The sequence below is a fragment of the Chaetomium globosum genome, genomic scaffold (assembly GCF_000143365.1).
Source record: "Chaetomium globosum CBS 148.51 scaffold_1 genomic scaffold, whole genome shotgun sequence".
NCBI classification, from domain to species: domain Eukaryota; kingdom Fungi; phylum Ascomycota; class Sordariomycetes; order Sordariales; family Chaetomiaceae; genus Chaetomium; species Chaetomium globosum.
In genome coordinates, this window is record NT_165976.1 from 2,525,981 (window position 1) to 2,537,998 (window position 12,018).

Genomic DNA, 12,018 nt, shown 5'->3' on the forward strand with positions numbered 1-12,018 from the left:
GCCGGGCCCTTCCAAACCACCCAGCACCCGCCCCAGGAGGGGAGCCAGCCGACCCCTCCGAGAGGCAGACTGCGATCGAACTTCGGTTCTCGTCGCTCGTCGTCACCAACACCACCCATTCCCGGTGTGGGGGACCCCATGCTTCAGCATGGACGCGTTGAGCGGGCGATGCCCGGCGTTCAGTCGTCATGGACTGGTTTAGTCGGGTCGCGTGGAAGCTGCCTGCCCGGCCACCGCCGGCGCCTGCTTTTTTTGGCGGCGGCGACTTTTTTGCGGTAGGTGGAGGCGTTTGAAAGTTTGGACTTCGTTGAATTCTGTGGGTAGGGGGAGGGAGGGTTAGTTAGTTGGTTGGTTGGTTGGTCTGGTGTGGGAATCATGGGGTGGGGGGAGGGGGGTGCGTACTGGCAAACTCGGCCTCGAGGCGCTCGCGCATGAAGCCGTATTCGATCTCGTCGAGTGCTTTGAAGACGTCGGTGGGGTTGATGGTTTTCTTGTTGGAGCCGACGGTGAAATCGTTGGCGCTAAATGTGGTTTATGTTAGGTCAGATACTTCTCTAGGATGTGGGGTGGGAGGTGGGTGATGATGAAGACGTACGCGTTGGCTAGGTGGCTAATAAACACGGTCGCGCTCTTGGTCAGCGCCAGTATGGCGTTGGCTTGTATCTGTGTGTTGGGCGGGAGTACGCCCTTTGCCAACCGGGTGATGATGGATTTGGGCAGCGTTAGGTCCTACAGCCGTGCCTGGTTAGCCTTGTCCGCATCGTCACTCTATGGTAGCCATGCACACCTCGATTGTCAGCGTATCCCTCTCCCTCTCCCGCTCTCTTTCCCTTTCCTTGTCCTTGTCTTTCTTCTCGCTAGTATGCTGCGGGCCGGGTGTCGAGCCGGATACGGAGGGTTCTGCTGTTGCTGATGCCGCCGGTGCTGCTGGTTCCGTGGCGGGGGGGTCTGTAGTCATGGTACTATCTTCATCGGCGAGCACAAATCTTGCCACGGATACGTCGCTCCGGCGGGCATCACTCTTGCGCGAGGGCATGGTGGGCGGCTTGGATCTCGGTGGGAGATGGGAGGAAACGTGTGAGACACGATTATATCGTCGTTGATTAATGGTTTCGCAAGGGGTGACTAATCATGACACGGGCTCCAAATGTCAATGGCTCATGAATAGGAGTCTGGCGTGATGCTCGTCACTTGCGACTCGCAGGTCGCAGGTGTGTAGTTACAGGCAGGGTAGCGGTCAGTTGTGGAGAAGGATGTCAAAATTGTGGCGCGTCGCGCTGTTAATTGACGCGTAAATGGATTTTACCTGTTAGAGAGGTGGCAGTTAGGGGTCATAGCTTCAACTCAAGGAGTTACCAGTGGGCTACCCCTCCTCTAGTATTCTTCAACTTCCTCACACCTTAGTTCTGCTATCCCTGAAAATCAGGTGTATCGTGCTATTTTACAAGAAATTACTCGTTACGCTAGAATCATACGTTTCTCGCCTTGCCCGAGCATTTCTTGGTCAATTGCTTTTTTGGGGGGGTGTGGATGGGACAGGGTTAGGGTTCATTTCGGAGTAAGAATAGGGGCTCATCCACAATGTATATTTCTTTTTTCTCACCTCTCCTGATGCCCTCAGTACCCCCCCTCCTTTTTGTCTTTACTTGGGATACCCTTCCCGGATCCAGGGATAGAAACGCCACCTGCTCACTCGCATTCCCAAGCCCGATCCAAGATCCGCATTCCCACCCCCCGCTCGGCCCCGGAAGCCCACAGTTTCAGGTTTCGGAGCAGGAAGGCTTCCCATTTGACGGGCAAGAAGCTGTCTGCATGCAAGCTAAAATGTCTCATCACAATGAGACGGCGTCTCTGGATCTGGAGGACGGGCGTTGCGCATTGAGTACCGGATTCGCTTGACCATTTTGGTGTTCATACATACACATACATACAAAGTTGTGATAGTGGCAACAAGACGGACTGTCTTAGTGTAAGTCTGATGGATTGAGTCGTATTCTTCCACCTAATGGGCTTCCCAAAAAGCACCATCAGTGTGTGTCATTCTGCTAGTAACAGAGAGCTATTCATCCGTCCAAGTAGATTGGCCGGTCCAGGCCGTCGAGAACAAGATTCTCCTTCCTCACGCGCTAGTCGGGGTATATCCATCATCTTCGTCACTCATAACACTGATCCAGCCATCGGAAAAAAAAGAAAAAGTGAACAAAAAAGGCCTCGGGTCCCCCTGATGAGCAAGTTGCTCACCACCACCCCTCGAGCCGCTCCGCTGCAGTCAGCACCCAGGGAGAAAGAAAAGTGAAGATGAAAAGCAAAACAGGCGCCAAAGGGGGCTCTCAATCCCCCAGCCTGGTGAAGAGTGTGAGGTAGCCAAGCGTCAAGGCACGGACAGCCTAGCCTTACAACGTAATAACAGAATGTGGGTGTTGTGCCAACCCCCTAGCCAATAGCCCGCCCAATCTCAGCCTCACCGGGGAACCTCGGGCGAGCCGGTGACAGCCCCCCGAACAACACCTCATCTCCGAAGGACAGCCTCGGCGGGATGGAGGACGACGAGTACACCCTGGAGTGACTACCCCTCGGCCCGCTACGGCTCCTCGAGTGTTCCCTGCTATGGTGCTGGGCTTGGTCGTGGGAATAGCGGGGCGAGAGCTCCAGGTCCGACCCGGTCCTCGACGCGCCGCCCGAGGCGTAGTAGTATTCGCCAAAGCTGCGGGTGCTGCTGCGCGAGCTGCGGGCTCTCGCGTGCTGGGCCCGGCGGCCCATGGCCGAGTTGGGCGGGAGCTTGGAGAGGCGGCGGGAGGGGATGCGCTTCGGGCTGAAGATGAAGGGCTCGTCGCCGGGGACGGACTCGTCCGTCAGCCCTGCGCGGGCGTTAGGGGCGCGAGCTTGGATGGGGGTCTGCGGGAGGGCCTTGTCGAAGCTGGTCTTGCCGCTGTAGGCCGGGTGGTTCTGGGCGAAGGAGCGGCGGGACTCGGCGTCGGTCGACTGGCGGGTCCCTTGTGCGTCGTGCGGTCTGTTGTAGACGATCACGCTCGGCGGCTTCTTCACAGAGCTTGTCGACGGGTGCTTCGCGTGCGACGGGGCACCCGTCTCTTTGTTGAAGGCTGCGTCGGCCTCAACGTCGGTGTCCCCAGCCGGGAACGGGGCCTTCTCATCCCTGGGCGACTTCCATCTCTCGATCTCGTCGTCGTCGATGGGCGAGACACCACGTGAGAGGAAAGGCAGCCGGCGTTGGCGCCTTCTCCGCCATAGAAATATCCCCCCTAGTATCAACGCCAACCCCACCGCCGAGAGGATGGTGCTCAGGCTGATGACGAGCGTCCTGTGGCTCCCGATTCCAGAGTCGCCCTCATTCGAAGGCTCAGAAATATCAGTCGCGGGCGGGGTTCCGGTTGAAAAGTTGGTGGTGTCTGTGGGCATAGTATCGGTCATGGAGCCTTCTCCAGACGATTGCCGGTCTACCGTGCTCGAAGGCGGCGAGTTGCCAGCATCTGGAGTGGCAGTGGGTACGCCCGTGGGTAACGGTACAGCGCTAGCCGGAAGCCCAGAGAAAGTGGGCGAGGGCAGTCCTGTTGCTCCTGGGACCGAAAGAGTTAGTGTCGTTGTCGTTGCTTTGATGCTCGGGATCAACCACGGCGGTGGTCCCTTCCATTGTCGGGGCTCGATCAGGAGCCCAACTCGAACTTCCGAGTGCTGGTCCAGACCACGAGACACCACCGGCAATGCCCTAACCAGCCAACCCAACACTGTCGTGCAAAGCAGCGCCAACAGTATTGACCGGGTCATGGTACATACATTCCCAGAGATAGATGGTGGTCTTGGAGGAGGCGGGATGAGGGGTCGAGGGAAGACAGCATACCCCGATGCTAGGTAGCCATTGGGCGAACACAAGCTCAGATATGCCTCTTTCGAAAACCGGGAAGCACGGTGGAAGGCAAGGGGGAACAATTGTCAAGAATGGAGATGGGAGACAAACGTGGTCAAGCAACTCAGACTGAGAGACCCAACAGCTCAAGGAGCTGTACGGGCATCGGTCCGGGGGGGGCACAAAGGCCTTAGTTCGAGTCGGCGGGACCTCGAGGGGGAAAGAGGGACAAGAAGTAGACGGAGAGGGAAGCTCCCACGTCTATATCCAAATACCCTTATTAGAGATAAGGATGGGGGTCACCACGGGACGGTGAGGAGGAGGGAGGGTGGCCTGCCGAGCCATCATAAAAATATCCTGGACGTGGAAAGATGGGTGAGTCGGCAGATATACCCCGTGTGCTCGAGCCCACTCCACAGTCCGCAGTCCACACCCACACCGGACTAGGTGGACTGGGCTGGGTTGGCGTGCGTCGCCTCTCTCCTTCCCCCCCGCCTCCCCTCTACAAAGACACGACCCCCAAGCCCCCATGCCTGCCCGCCCACACACACTTTACAGACAAGTACACGCACCTGGCCCGCCCAGGCTGGGGCTGGGAACCACTTTGGGTGCCACGGTGGTGTGTCAGTGAGCGGGCTCGACGCACGCTAGTGGGAACTACGTGCATTGGGAAAAAGAGGCGTGCAGCAAGGGCAATGATGGGCTGTGATGGCTGTGACGGCTGTGACGGCTGTGACAAGCCTGGGAATGGCTTGGAATGGCCGAAATTGGCTGGGCCCTGAATGCGTGTGCGCTGGCGGCGACCGTTACCAACCGACGGCATCGAGAGAGGCACACAACCATAGTTAACTGGAATTGTCAAGGAAACCGATCCGCGGGCTGCCGCGCAGGTTTCTGAAACGCCGCTGTCTTGAGTAACCCGGGCCTTATCGCTGGGGATTGGCGTGTGTTGCAGCAAGTGCTTGCAGATGTGGTGGGTGCGTTGGTGGCTGGGCCAGCCAAACAGGGCAAATCAACGGTCTCGGCGACAGACCCCCGTCCGGTCAGGGCCAGGGACAGGGTCGGTACGCTGGTACACGCACAATACTAAGAACGGGTGGAAAGGGGGGGGAAGATCGGGGAATGGTGACATTTACCAGCACACATGGCGTGCACATGGATTGACTTGTGCCTGCGCATTGGGCAGACCGAGAGAGATGGCAGAATCCATGGCAGAATTGAATTCAAGCGAAGAGGCCGCTCGGAAACGTCGGATGAGTCTGCGGCTGCTGCACACAAACACTTTCCATACATACCCTCCAGTTTCCGGGCAGGCTCGCTTCAATGGCCATGTGCGCGGGAGACTCGACGGATTCGATTTCGAGTCCGTGAGATCAGCGGGGGTTTGAGAATTTGTCACCCCATTAAAGAACCCGAAGTCTGCGACAGGACTTGCTTCGTGGTGTGTATCGTGTCTCGGGGATTTCTGAGGAATTTTTCTCGTCGAGCGGCGGTCAGGAAGCGGTGAAGGCCCTGCAACCTGCAAGATTCGTGTGTGAAGTGGAGAGTTGCGTTCGTTGTTTCTGTTCCTGAAACTCTGAGATCCCTGTAAATTCCCGTAATTACCGGGGAGCAGTGGATCGTTTACATGGTCTGTGCGCCCCGAAGCGGGGGATCGCCTTTCCAGAAACAGGCGGGCGCCCAGAACCCTGCGAAGCTGCGAGCTTGCCGAGCCTGCCAGGAACCGCTTCGCTTGAGACGACACGCTAACAAAAATCCGATGCCACCTCAACTTCGTCCAATTCTCTTTTGGAGATGGTTCCTGCATGCCGTCCAAAGTGGCAGCCAACCAACGCCTTCGTATTCACCGTTCTGACAGGGCTCTTGATGTCAGAAGACCGGCCTTGTGGAGGGTTGCTGTCGCACCAAAAGAATCCGAGGAAACCAAGCCGGAATAAAGCCGCTATCTGGATCGTATTCTTCTATCTGTTTACCAAGTATAACTTTCTGGTGAACGGAAAGTTTCTCTTCCGCTGCAGCCGCCATGGAGGATGGAATATCAACGGGCCTGTCGATTTGGAAGCCGACCGTGCGCTGCAGCACAACCGACCTCCCCTCACGAAGCAAGAGGCGTCCCTGCGCTTAGCAGCCGCCAGAGCGGCAGGCGACACCAGTCGGAATGCTACTCGGCTTTTGTCATCAGGCCGTGCCCGCAGATGAAGGCGCTTGCTGCCGTCCTGCACAACCAAGACAACCAAGCACGGTCCCTCGGTCCTACTCTCAGGAGATCTGCGAAGGCAAAAAAAGCAGACGGAATCATGATTTTCGTTCCAAGCTTCAAGGCGCTATTCTAAGCTGTGAAGTATCAAGAAGCTTGCCGGGTCCGGCCTGTTCCCGCTTTTTTGGCTTCCCGTCTCCCGCGTGGGCTTGATGGGATTCGTCGTTGTTGGCGCGCAAAAAAATAAAGGCAAACCTCGCAGGCGTGTGTCTCAAGCAGGATTATGCGATGGCCGCTACCCCGCAATCGTGACACTCCCACTCATATCCCACCCCGCTCGATCCGACCGGTATCGATAGAGTGATGCAAATCAATCTAGGGCGCTTGCGGAATTCCCCCAAAAGACACGACGTAGTGTTAGGAATCTCCAGAGCCCATCTCAGCCCGATGCCCTCATTCCACTCCCTTCGGGTATGGGCCTAGGACCCGTCAATCTCCTTGAGCTCTTTCCTGATTTCCCCCCTCGTCTCTCTTCTTTGAAATTCACGATGGACACCAGCGGGCCGCCCCCATCTACGCCCATCACCGAGCCATTCATGCCCCAGCAATGGCCGAAACTCTCAAAAGAGGGGCCACCCCGCAGGGCCGCAGGAGTTCCTCTGTGACGTGGCCAGGAATGTGAGGGCCGACATATCGAGCTCCCAAACCAATCAGCTACACCAGATGCAAGACATCTGTTCAGCCCCGGATAAGGCTCACCCCATGCATTACACCTTTTTTGGATCCAGGCACCTCCGTCCCGCAACTGGCTCGCCTTGCGGGGTTGGTTGCCATGCCGAGTCCGGAGCATGCTTCGGAGCTTGTCTCGATAGATGTGATTCGTCGGGCCCGCGGGGAGAGCTGAAACCCGGAAAGAAGATGGTGGCTCACCATCTCGTTGTCTAACGCAGCCCGAAAGGGGAGCTGTTGGGTCGACTAACGGGTGGGCTTGGTGGAGGCTGTGGGGGTTGCTTGACAACTTTGCACCGAAGATCCCAGGACTGGAAACACCTCATCGCCATGACCGCTTCATGTTGTTTTGAATGACAACCATGTTCTGGAGCTGGGATTCGATCTCGTTGGTCCATATCGGCACGACTCGTTTATTCGAGACGGCTCGGGCCCGACCTCTCCACTCAGCCCTGCGATCTCCAACAGCTGGTTTATGCGAATTCGCGGCCGCGGCATTTGCCTCACCCAGATTCCTGGAACCTGTTGCATCATGGACCGAACAAGTTACGGGACCGGCTCACAGACCTCGTCGCTGACCACCCAAAGTTCTCCAGATACCCTCCACCCTCACGGTTTCTCCGGCATATGTCAAAACACGCTCATACGCAGTACTGGACCTTGCCTATGTTTCGGAACATGACGAGCTTCCCAATCGAAAAGCAAAACGCTGCTGACATGCCGACAGAGTCTCGAGTAGAGTGTGATGCATTCCCGGAAACCAGGAAGCCGATCCAACTTCTCACCTCCCATGCACAAACCAGCCCGTCCCAGTCCATTATCCGGGCTGATTTAGGAAAACCATGAGAGTATTACGACAGGTCCTGCACATGGCAGATCACATGACAACCCCCATGCTGCAAGATCGAGGCGCGCTCTGCAGAGACATCTTCAAGCGAGCCTGTGTTGGGCCGTGGTGCTGACTATGGCAGCAGCCCCAAGGAGAGGCGCAGCTTCAAGCTCCAGTGAATGCGAGTGCGTACTGTTGGCCCGTGAGACCGTGTGTGCAACCACACCAGCTGTCCCCGAAGGGGTACATACATGGCATGGCATGAGCGTGCTGCGCCGCCCCGGCGGCCCCATCGCTTCGGTGCGCTGCGCTGCACCGATGGATGGTGTGCAAAACGGAACCTGCATCATCTTCGGCGTAGCACGGGTTTGTGCAATGGTTGTTCATTGGGCTTGGGTGTGTTTGTGTGACATCTCTCTCACCCAACTGGCTTTTGGTTGTATTGATGGTGGAGGCGATGCTGTGTGTTGAGGTGTGAGATGTCAGCGCGTAGGTATGTACGTACGTACATATGTCACGGGCGGGTAGTAGGTTTGGGTGAGGAAACGGCGTGGTAGTCTGAGTAGTCTCTAGAGCTACGTAAGAACTAGAGTAGGCGACTCTATGTAATGCTCCTACCAGGAAGCATGAGAAGGCCACTACCCGTTGCCTTTATTCATTTTACTCTGCTTTTACTTTCTTGAGAGCTGAACACACGCAACGACTAACCGAAAGGTTGTGCTCGCTCACTCTACTGCAGTATTGGCGCCCGATGTTGGTGCGTGGTTTTCCAGACTTTCTCTGCTTCCTGTGCCCCTGAGCCGCAGCATCATATTGAAGTAGAAAATCGTCTTACATCGCCCGCATGCAGGCATGCATCGGCGCCTTGTCGCGTTGTAGTCTTGCTGTGGTCCTCTGGCGGTTGGCCCACGTTGTTTATGCACGACTCAGGCCCAGGTGGCGCAGACTTGGGCAGTTCGTGGGCTGGCTGATGGGCCGTCTGCTGCTCTGCGGCGTGGACGGGATGCATCGCCTGGGTGCTGCTCCCGAATTATTCCAGGGAAGTTATGACTCAGACTTATGCCTAGGAGCACCGGGTGTGACAGGTACCGGATATAGGTGATGGTTTAGTGACACAACGATGTGGTGGTTGACGAGGCGAAGGCATTGGTTGGTAGCTGTTGATCGATTTGCTGGTATATCTGCTAGTATATTGGACGGCTCTCGGAAAGGTTTCATAGTGCCATTTTCCTCGCCATTGTCCCTGTCAATAACCCCAAAATTTCCCTTGTGCTGGCTGTGGCCGTCCATAAGAAAGATCTAAACGTAAGGAGTAGTTAGTTGACGGCTGTAGGAGAGGCGGCGATGATTTCGATGTCCAGGTTCGGACGGAACTGAAAATCTAAGCTCTACAGTTTACGGTTGTAGTTAGTAGAAAAACTGGGAAGCAAGTATATACTATTTAGATGGGCATTATCTCGATCGCAGGAGATAAGGAGAGGAGCCGTTCATGACTTTGTGGTTTTGTCTCTGATCCGCTAAAATGTGGGGTGCTACTGTACCCGGGCCAGACCATCACTTACCGTGTTCACACGGAAACACCTCCATCCCTCACTCTTTCCAGTCGAAAGACTAAACTTTTGCCGAAAGTCTCTTATTTTCTCTAGAGCGATGTCGGAGAGACGGATGTTCCAAAACAATCTCTTTTGCTCGAAAACACCAAACAAGACCGCGTGACCTTCAATTGAAGGCATCCCCGAGCCACTCGGCATGTCCAAACCCCGGTCTCGGCTCTTGCAAGCCGCCGATTTCTCCAAGCACCGGCGCCGATAAGACTGCCGGGGTCTTATCAAGCATCTCCTCGCTCCCGGCAAGCACGGTCATTGGCCAATGGATGACCCGCCGCCCCTCATGACGCCAGTCATGGAGAGAGCCCCATGTGTAAAGCCGCAGCAAAGCGATCCAACAGCTGGGCGTCTCTTTTCCTTCAAGAGAGAGTGATGCACAACACATCGGATGAGGGGTAGAGAGCCGTGCGATTCGACGAATCTTGGGAACACATCGTGGTGGTTGCAACTAGCATAAAATCTGGGAAAATACATTACGTCTTTTCCTTGCCGATTTAAACCGTCCCGCACCAAAGTTGAGCTCGCACTGCGTCACACGACCGAGTCTAGACTTGAGAGTTTAGAAGCAGCAACCATGGCGTCGAGGCAACTTCGAGTTCTGTCACTGCCTTCAGGCATCACAAGAGCTGCCTTCTCCGCAAGCAAACCCAGGTTACAGCACACACCCAAACTTCCAAGCACCACAAGAATGTCGACCATCGCAGCCTTCAAGATCCCCAAGGTGGCCAACGAGCCAAATGTGAGTCTTGCACGATAGTTATCCCCGTTTGGTGCTTTGTGGGGATGCGTATATCGCGTGATGTTAACACATTGGGTAGCAACACTATGCCAAGGGCTCACCGCAGAGAGCGGGCTTGACTTCGGCCCTCGATAGCTTGCAGAAGAAGGGCACACTGGAGGTGCCGCTTGTTGTCGGCGGGAAAGAAGTAAGTCCTTGTTCGCGATTTGTTATATCTTGATTACCCCGCTAACCTTTCTCGTTATGTAGATCAAAACTCCTGAGACGAAGAAGCAAGCCAACCCGGCTGACCACCAGACGACCATCGCCACATACTCCCAAGCATCGCCGCAGCATGTAAGGGCCGCCATCGACTCTGCACTGGCCGCAAAGGCCGACTGGGAGTCGTTGCCGTTTGTAGACCGCGCCGCCATCTTCCTCAAGGCGGCCGACCTGATCAGCACCAAGTACCGCTACGATATCATGGCCGCAACAATGCTCGGCCAAGGCAAGAACGCCTGGCAGGCCGAGATTGATGCCGCCGCGGAGCTCTGCGACTTCCTCCGTTTCAACGTGCAGTATGCCGAGGAGTTATACGCCCAGCAGCCTGCGCACAACTCACCGGGGGTGTGGAACCGGGTCGAGTACAGGCCGCTCGAGGGTTTTGTCTATGCCGTCAGCCCCTTCAACTTCACGGCCATCGCCGGCAACCTGCCCGGTCTCCCCGCGTTGTTGGGCAACGTCGTGGTCTGGAAGCCGAGCGATTCTGCCATCGCCAGCAACTGGCTCCTGTACAACATCCTCCTCGAGGCCGGCTTGCCGCGGGACGTTGTCCAGTTCGTGCCAGGCAACCCGGAGGAGGTGACCAAGGAGGTGTTGGCACACAAGAAGTTTGCTGCGCTGCACTACACGGGCAGCACCGCCGTGTTCCGCAAGCTGTATGGCCAGATCGGTGCTGGCGTCGCCGAGGGCCGTTACCAGTCGTACCCGCGCATTGTCGGCGAGACGAGTGGCAAGAACTTCCACCTGATTCACTCGTCTGCCGACCTAGACAATGCTGCCATCCAAACAGTTCGCGGAGCCTTCGAGTACCAGGGCCAGAAGTGCAGCGCCACTTCGCGCGTCTACGTCCCTGCTTCCGTGTGGCCGCAGTTCAAGACGCGCATGGTTGAGGAAACCCAAAAGCTGGCCGTTGGCAACCCCTGGGACCACAAGAACTTTGTCGGTCCCGTCATCCACGAGGCGTCCTTTAAGAAGCTCTCGGGCGTCATTGACGATGCGAAGAACGACAAGGACCTTGAGTTGCTCACGGGGGGTACTTATGACAAGTCAAAGGGCTACTTTGTGCACCCGACCATTTACCAGGCCAAGACGCCGGACCACAAGCTCTTCTCGACGGAACTGTTCGGCCCCATCTTGACCGCCTACGTCTACGACGATAGCAAGGACCCCGTTGGCGCCTTTGCGAAGGCATGCGAGTTGGTTGATACGGCCAGCGAGTACGGCCTAACCGGGTCCGTGTTTGCGGCGGACCGTGCCGCGGTGCGTTTCGCAGAGGAGAAACTCCGCAACGCGGCAGGCAACTTCTATATCAACTGCAAGAGCACCGGCGCCGTAGTGGGCCAGCAGCCATTCGGCGGGAGCCGAGCGAGTGGGACCAACGATAAGGCGGGCAGCATCGCGATCCTGGGGCGGTTCGTCAGCATGAGGAGCATTAAGGAGGAGTTTAACGCCACTACGCAGGTGGAGTACCCCAGTAATGAGGTTTAATGGGCCTGACGAAGCCCCTTCGCCTCCCCCTTGGATACTTGCTATGCGGTCATGAGCGCACGGCTTTGCATGGGTGTCCCACGGACCAACGGGCGGGGCCACGGGGGTGGGAATGATATGTATGTACTTCGTACCGGCTTGCATTGGGGTTTGTGCGACGAAGGTAGCGATGAGCGAGCCATTCCGGAGTTAAGGGATCTAGAATTCCCAGGCTGTTTTCGAATCTAACGTTTTTCTCTTGACACGCGAGCACCCGATAGAGCCCGTCCAATTGCTACAAGGGGAGATGCGCTCCGGGAAATCGGG

General features: G+C 56.6%; 4 protein-coding genes across 4 annotated transcripts; 1 reads left to right on the forward strand and 3 right to left on the reverse strand.

Moving 5' to 3' along the window:
- Positions 1-373: 373 nt before the first annotated feature.
- Positions 374-1,036, reverse strand: CHGG_00817 (uncharacterized protein; the record flags this gene model as incomplete). Its single annotated transcript, XM_001220037.1, has 3 exons — positions 374-521; positions 596-663; positions 788-1,036. The coding sequence occupies 3 exons, from the start codon at positions 1,034-1,036 to the stop codon at positions 374-376; spliced, it is 465 nt and encodes a 154-aa protein (XP_001220038.1).
- Positions 1,037-2,433: 1,397 nt separating this feature from the next.
- Positions 2,434-3,783, reverse strand: CHGG_00818 (uncharacterized protein; the record flags this gene model as incomplete). Its single annotated transcript, XM_001220038.1, has 1 exon — positions 2,434-3,783. The coding sequence occupies one exon, from the start codon at positions 3,781-3,783 to the stop codon at positions 2,434-2,436; it is 1,350 nt and encodes a 449-aa protein (XP_001220039.1).
- A 3,327-nt stretch (positions 3,784-7,110) lies between these two features.
- Positions 7,111-8,626, reverse strand: CHGG_00819 (uncharacterized protein; the record flags this gene model as incomplete). Its single annotated transcript, XM_001220039.1, has 6 exons — positions 7,111-7,247; positions 7,356-7,441; positions 7,811-8,008; positions 8,123-8,186; positions 8,236-8,266; positions 8,453-8,626. 6 exons carry the CDS (start codon positions 8,624-8,626, stop codon positions 7,111-7,113), a joined length of 690 nt encoding a protein of 229 aa, XP_001220040.1.
- A 1,172-nt stretch (positions 8,627-9,798) lies between these two features.
- On the forward strand, positions 9,799-11,712 carry CHGG_00820 (uncharacterized protein; the record flags this gene model as incomplete). Its single annotated transcript, XM_001220040.1, has 3 exons — positions 9,799-9,963; positions 10,043-10,150; positions 10,213-11,712. The coding sequence occupies 3 exons, from the start codon at positions 9,799-9,801 to the stop codon at positions 11,710-11,712; spliced, it is 1,773 nt and encodes a 590-aa protein (XP_001220041.1).
- Positions 11,713-12,018: the final 306 nt, after the last annotated feature.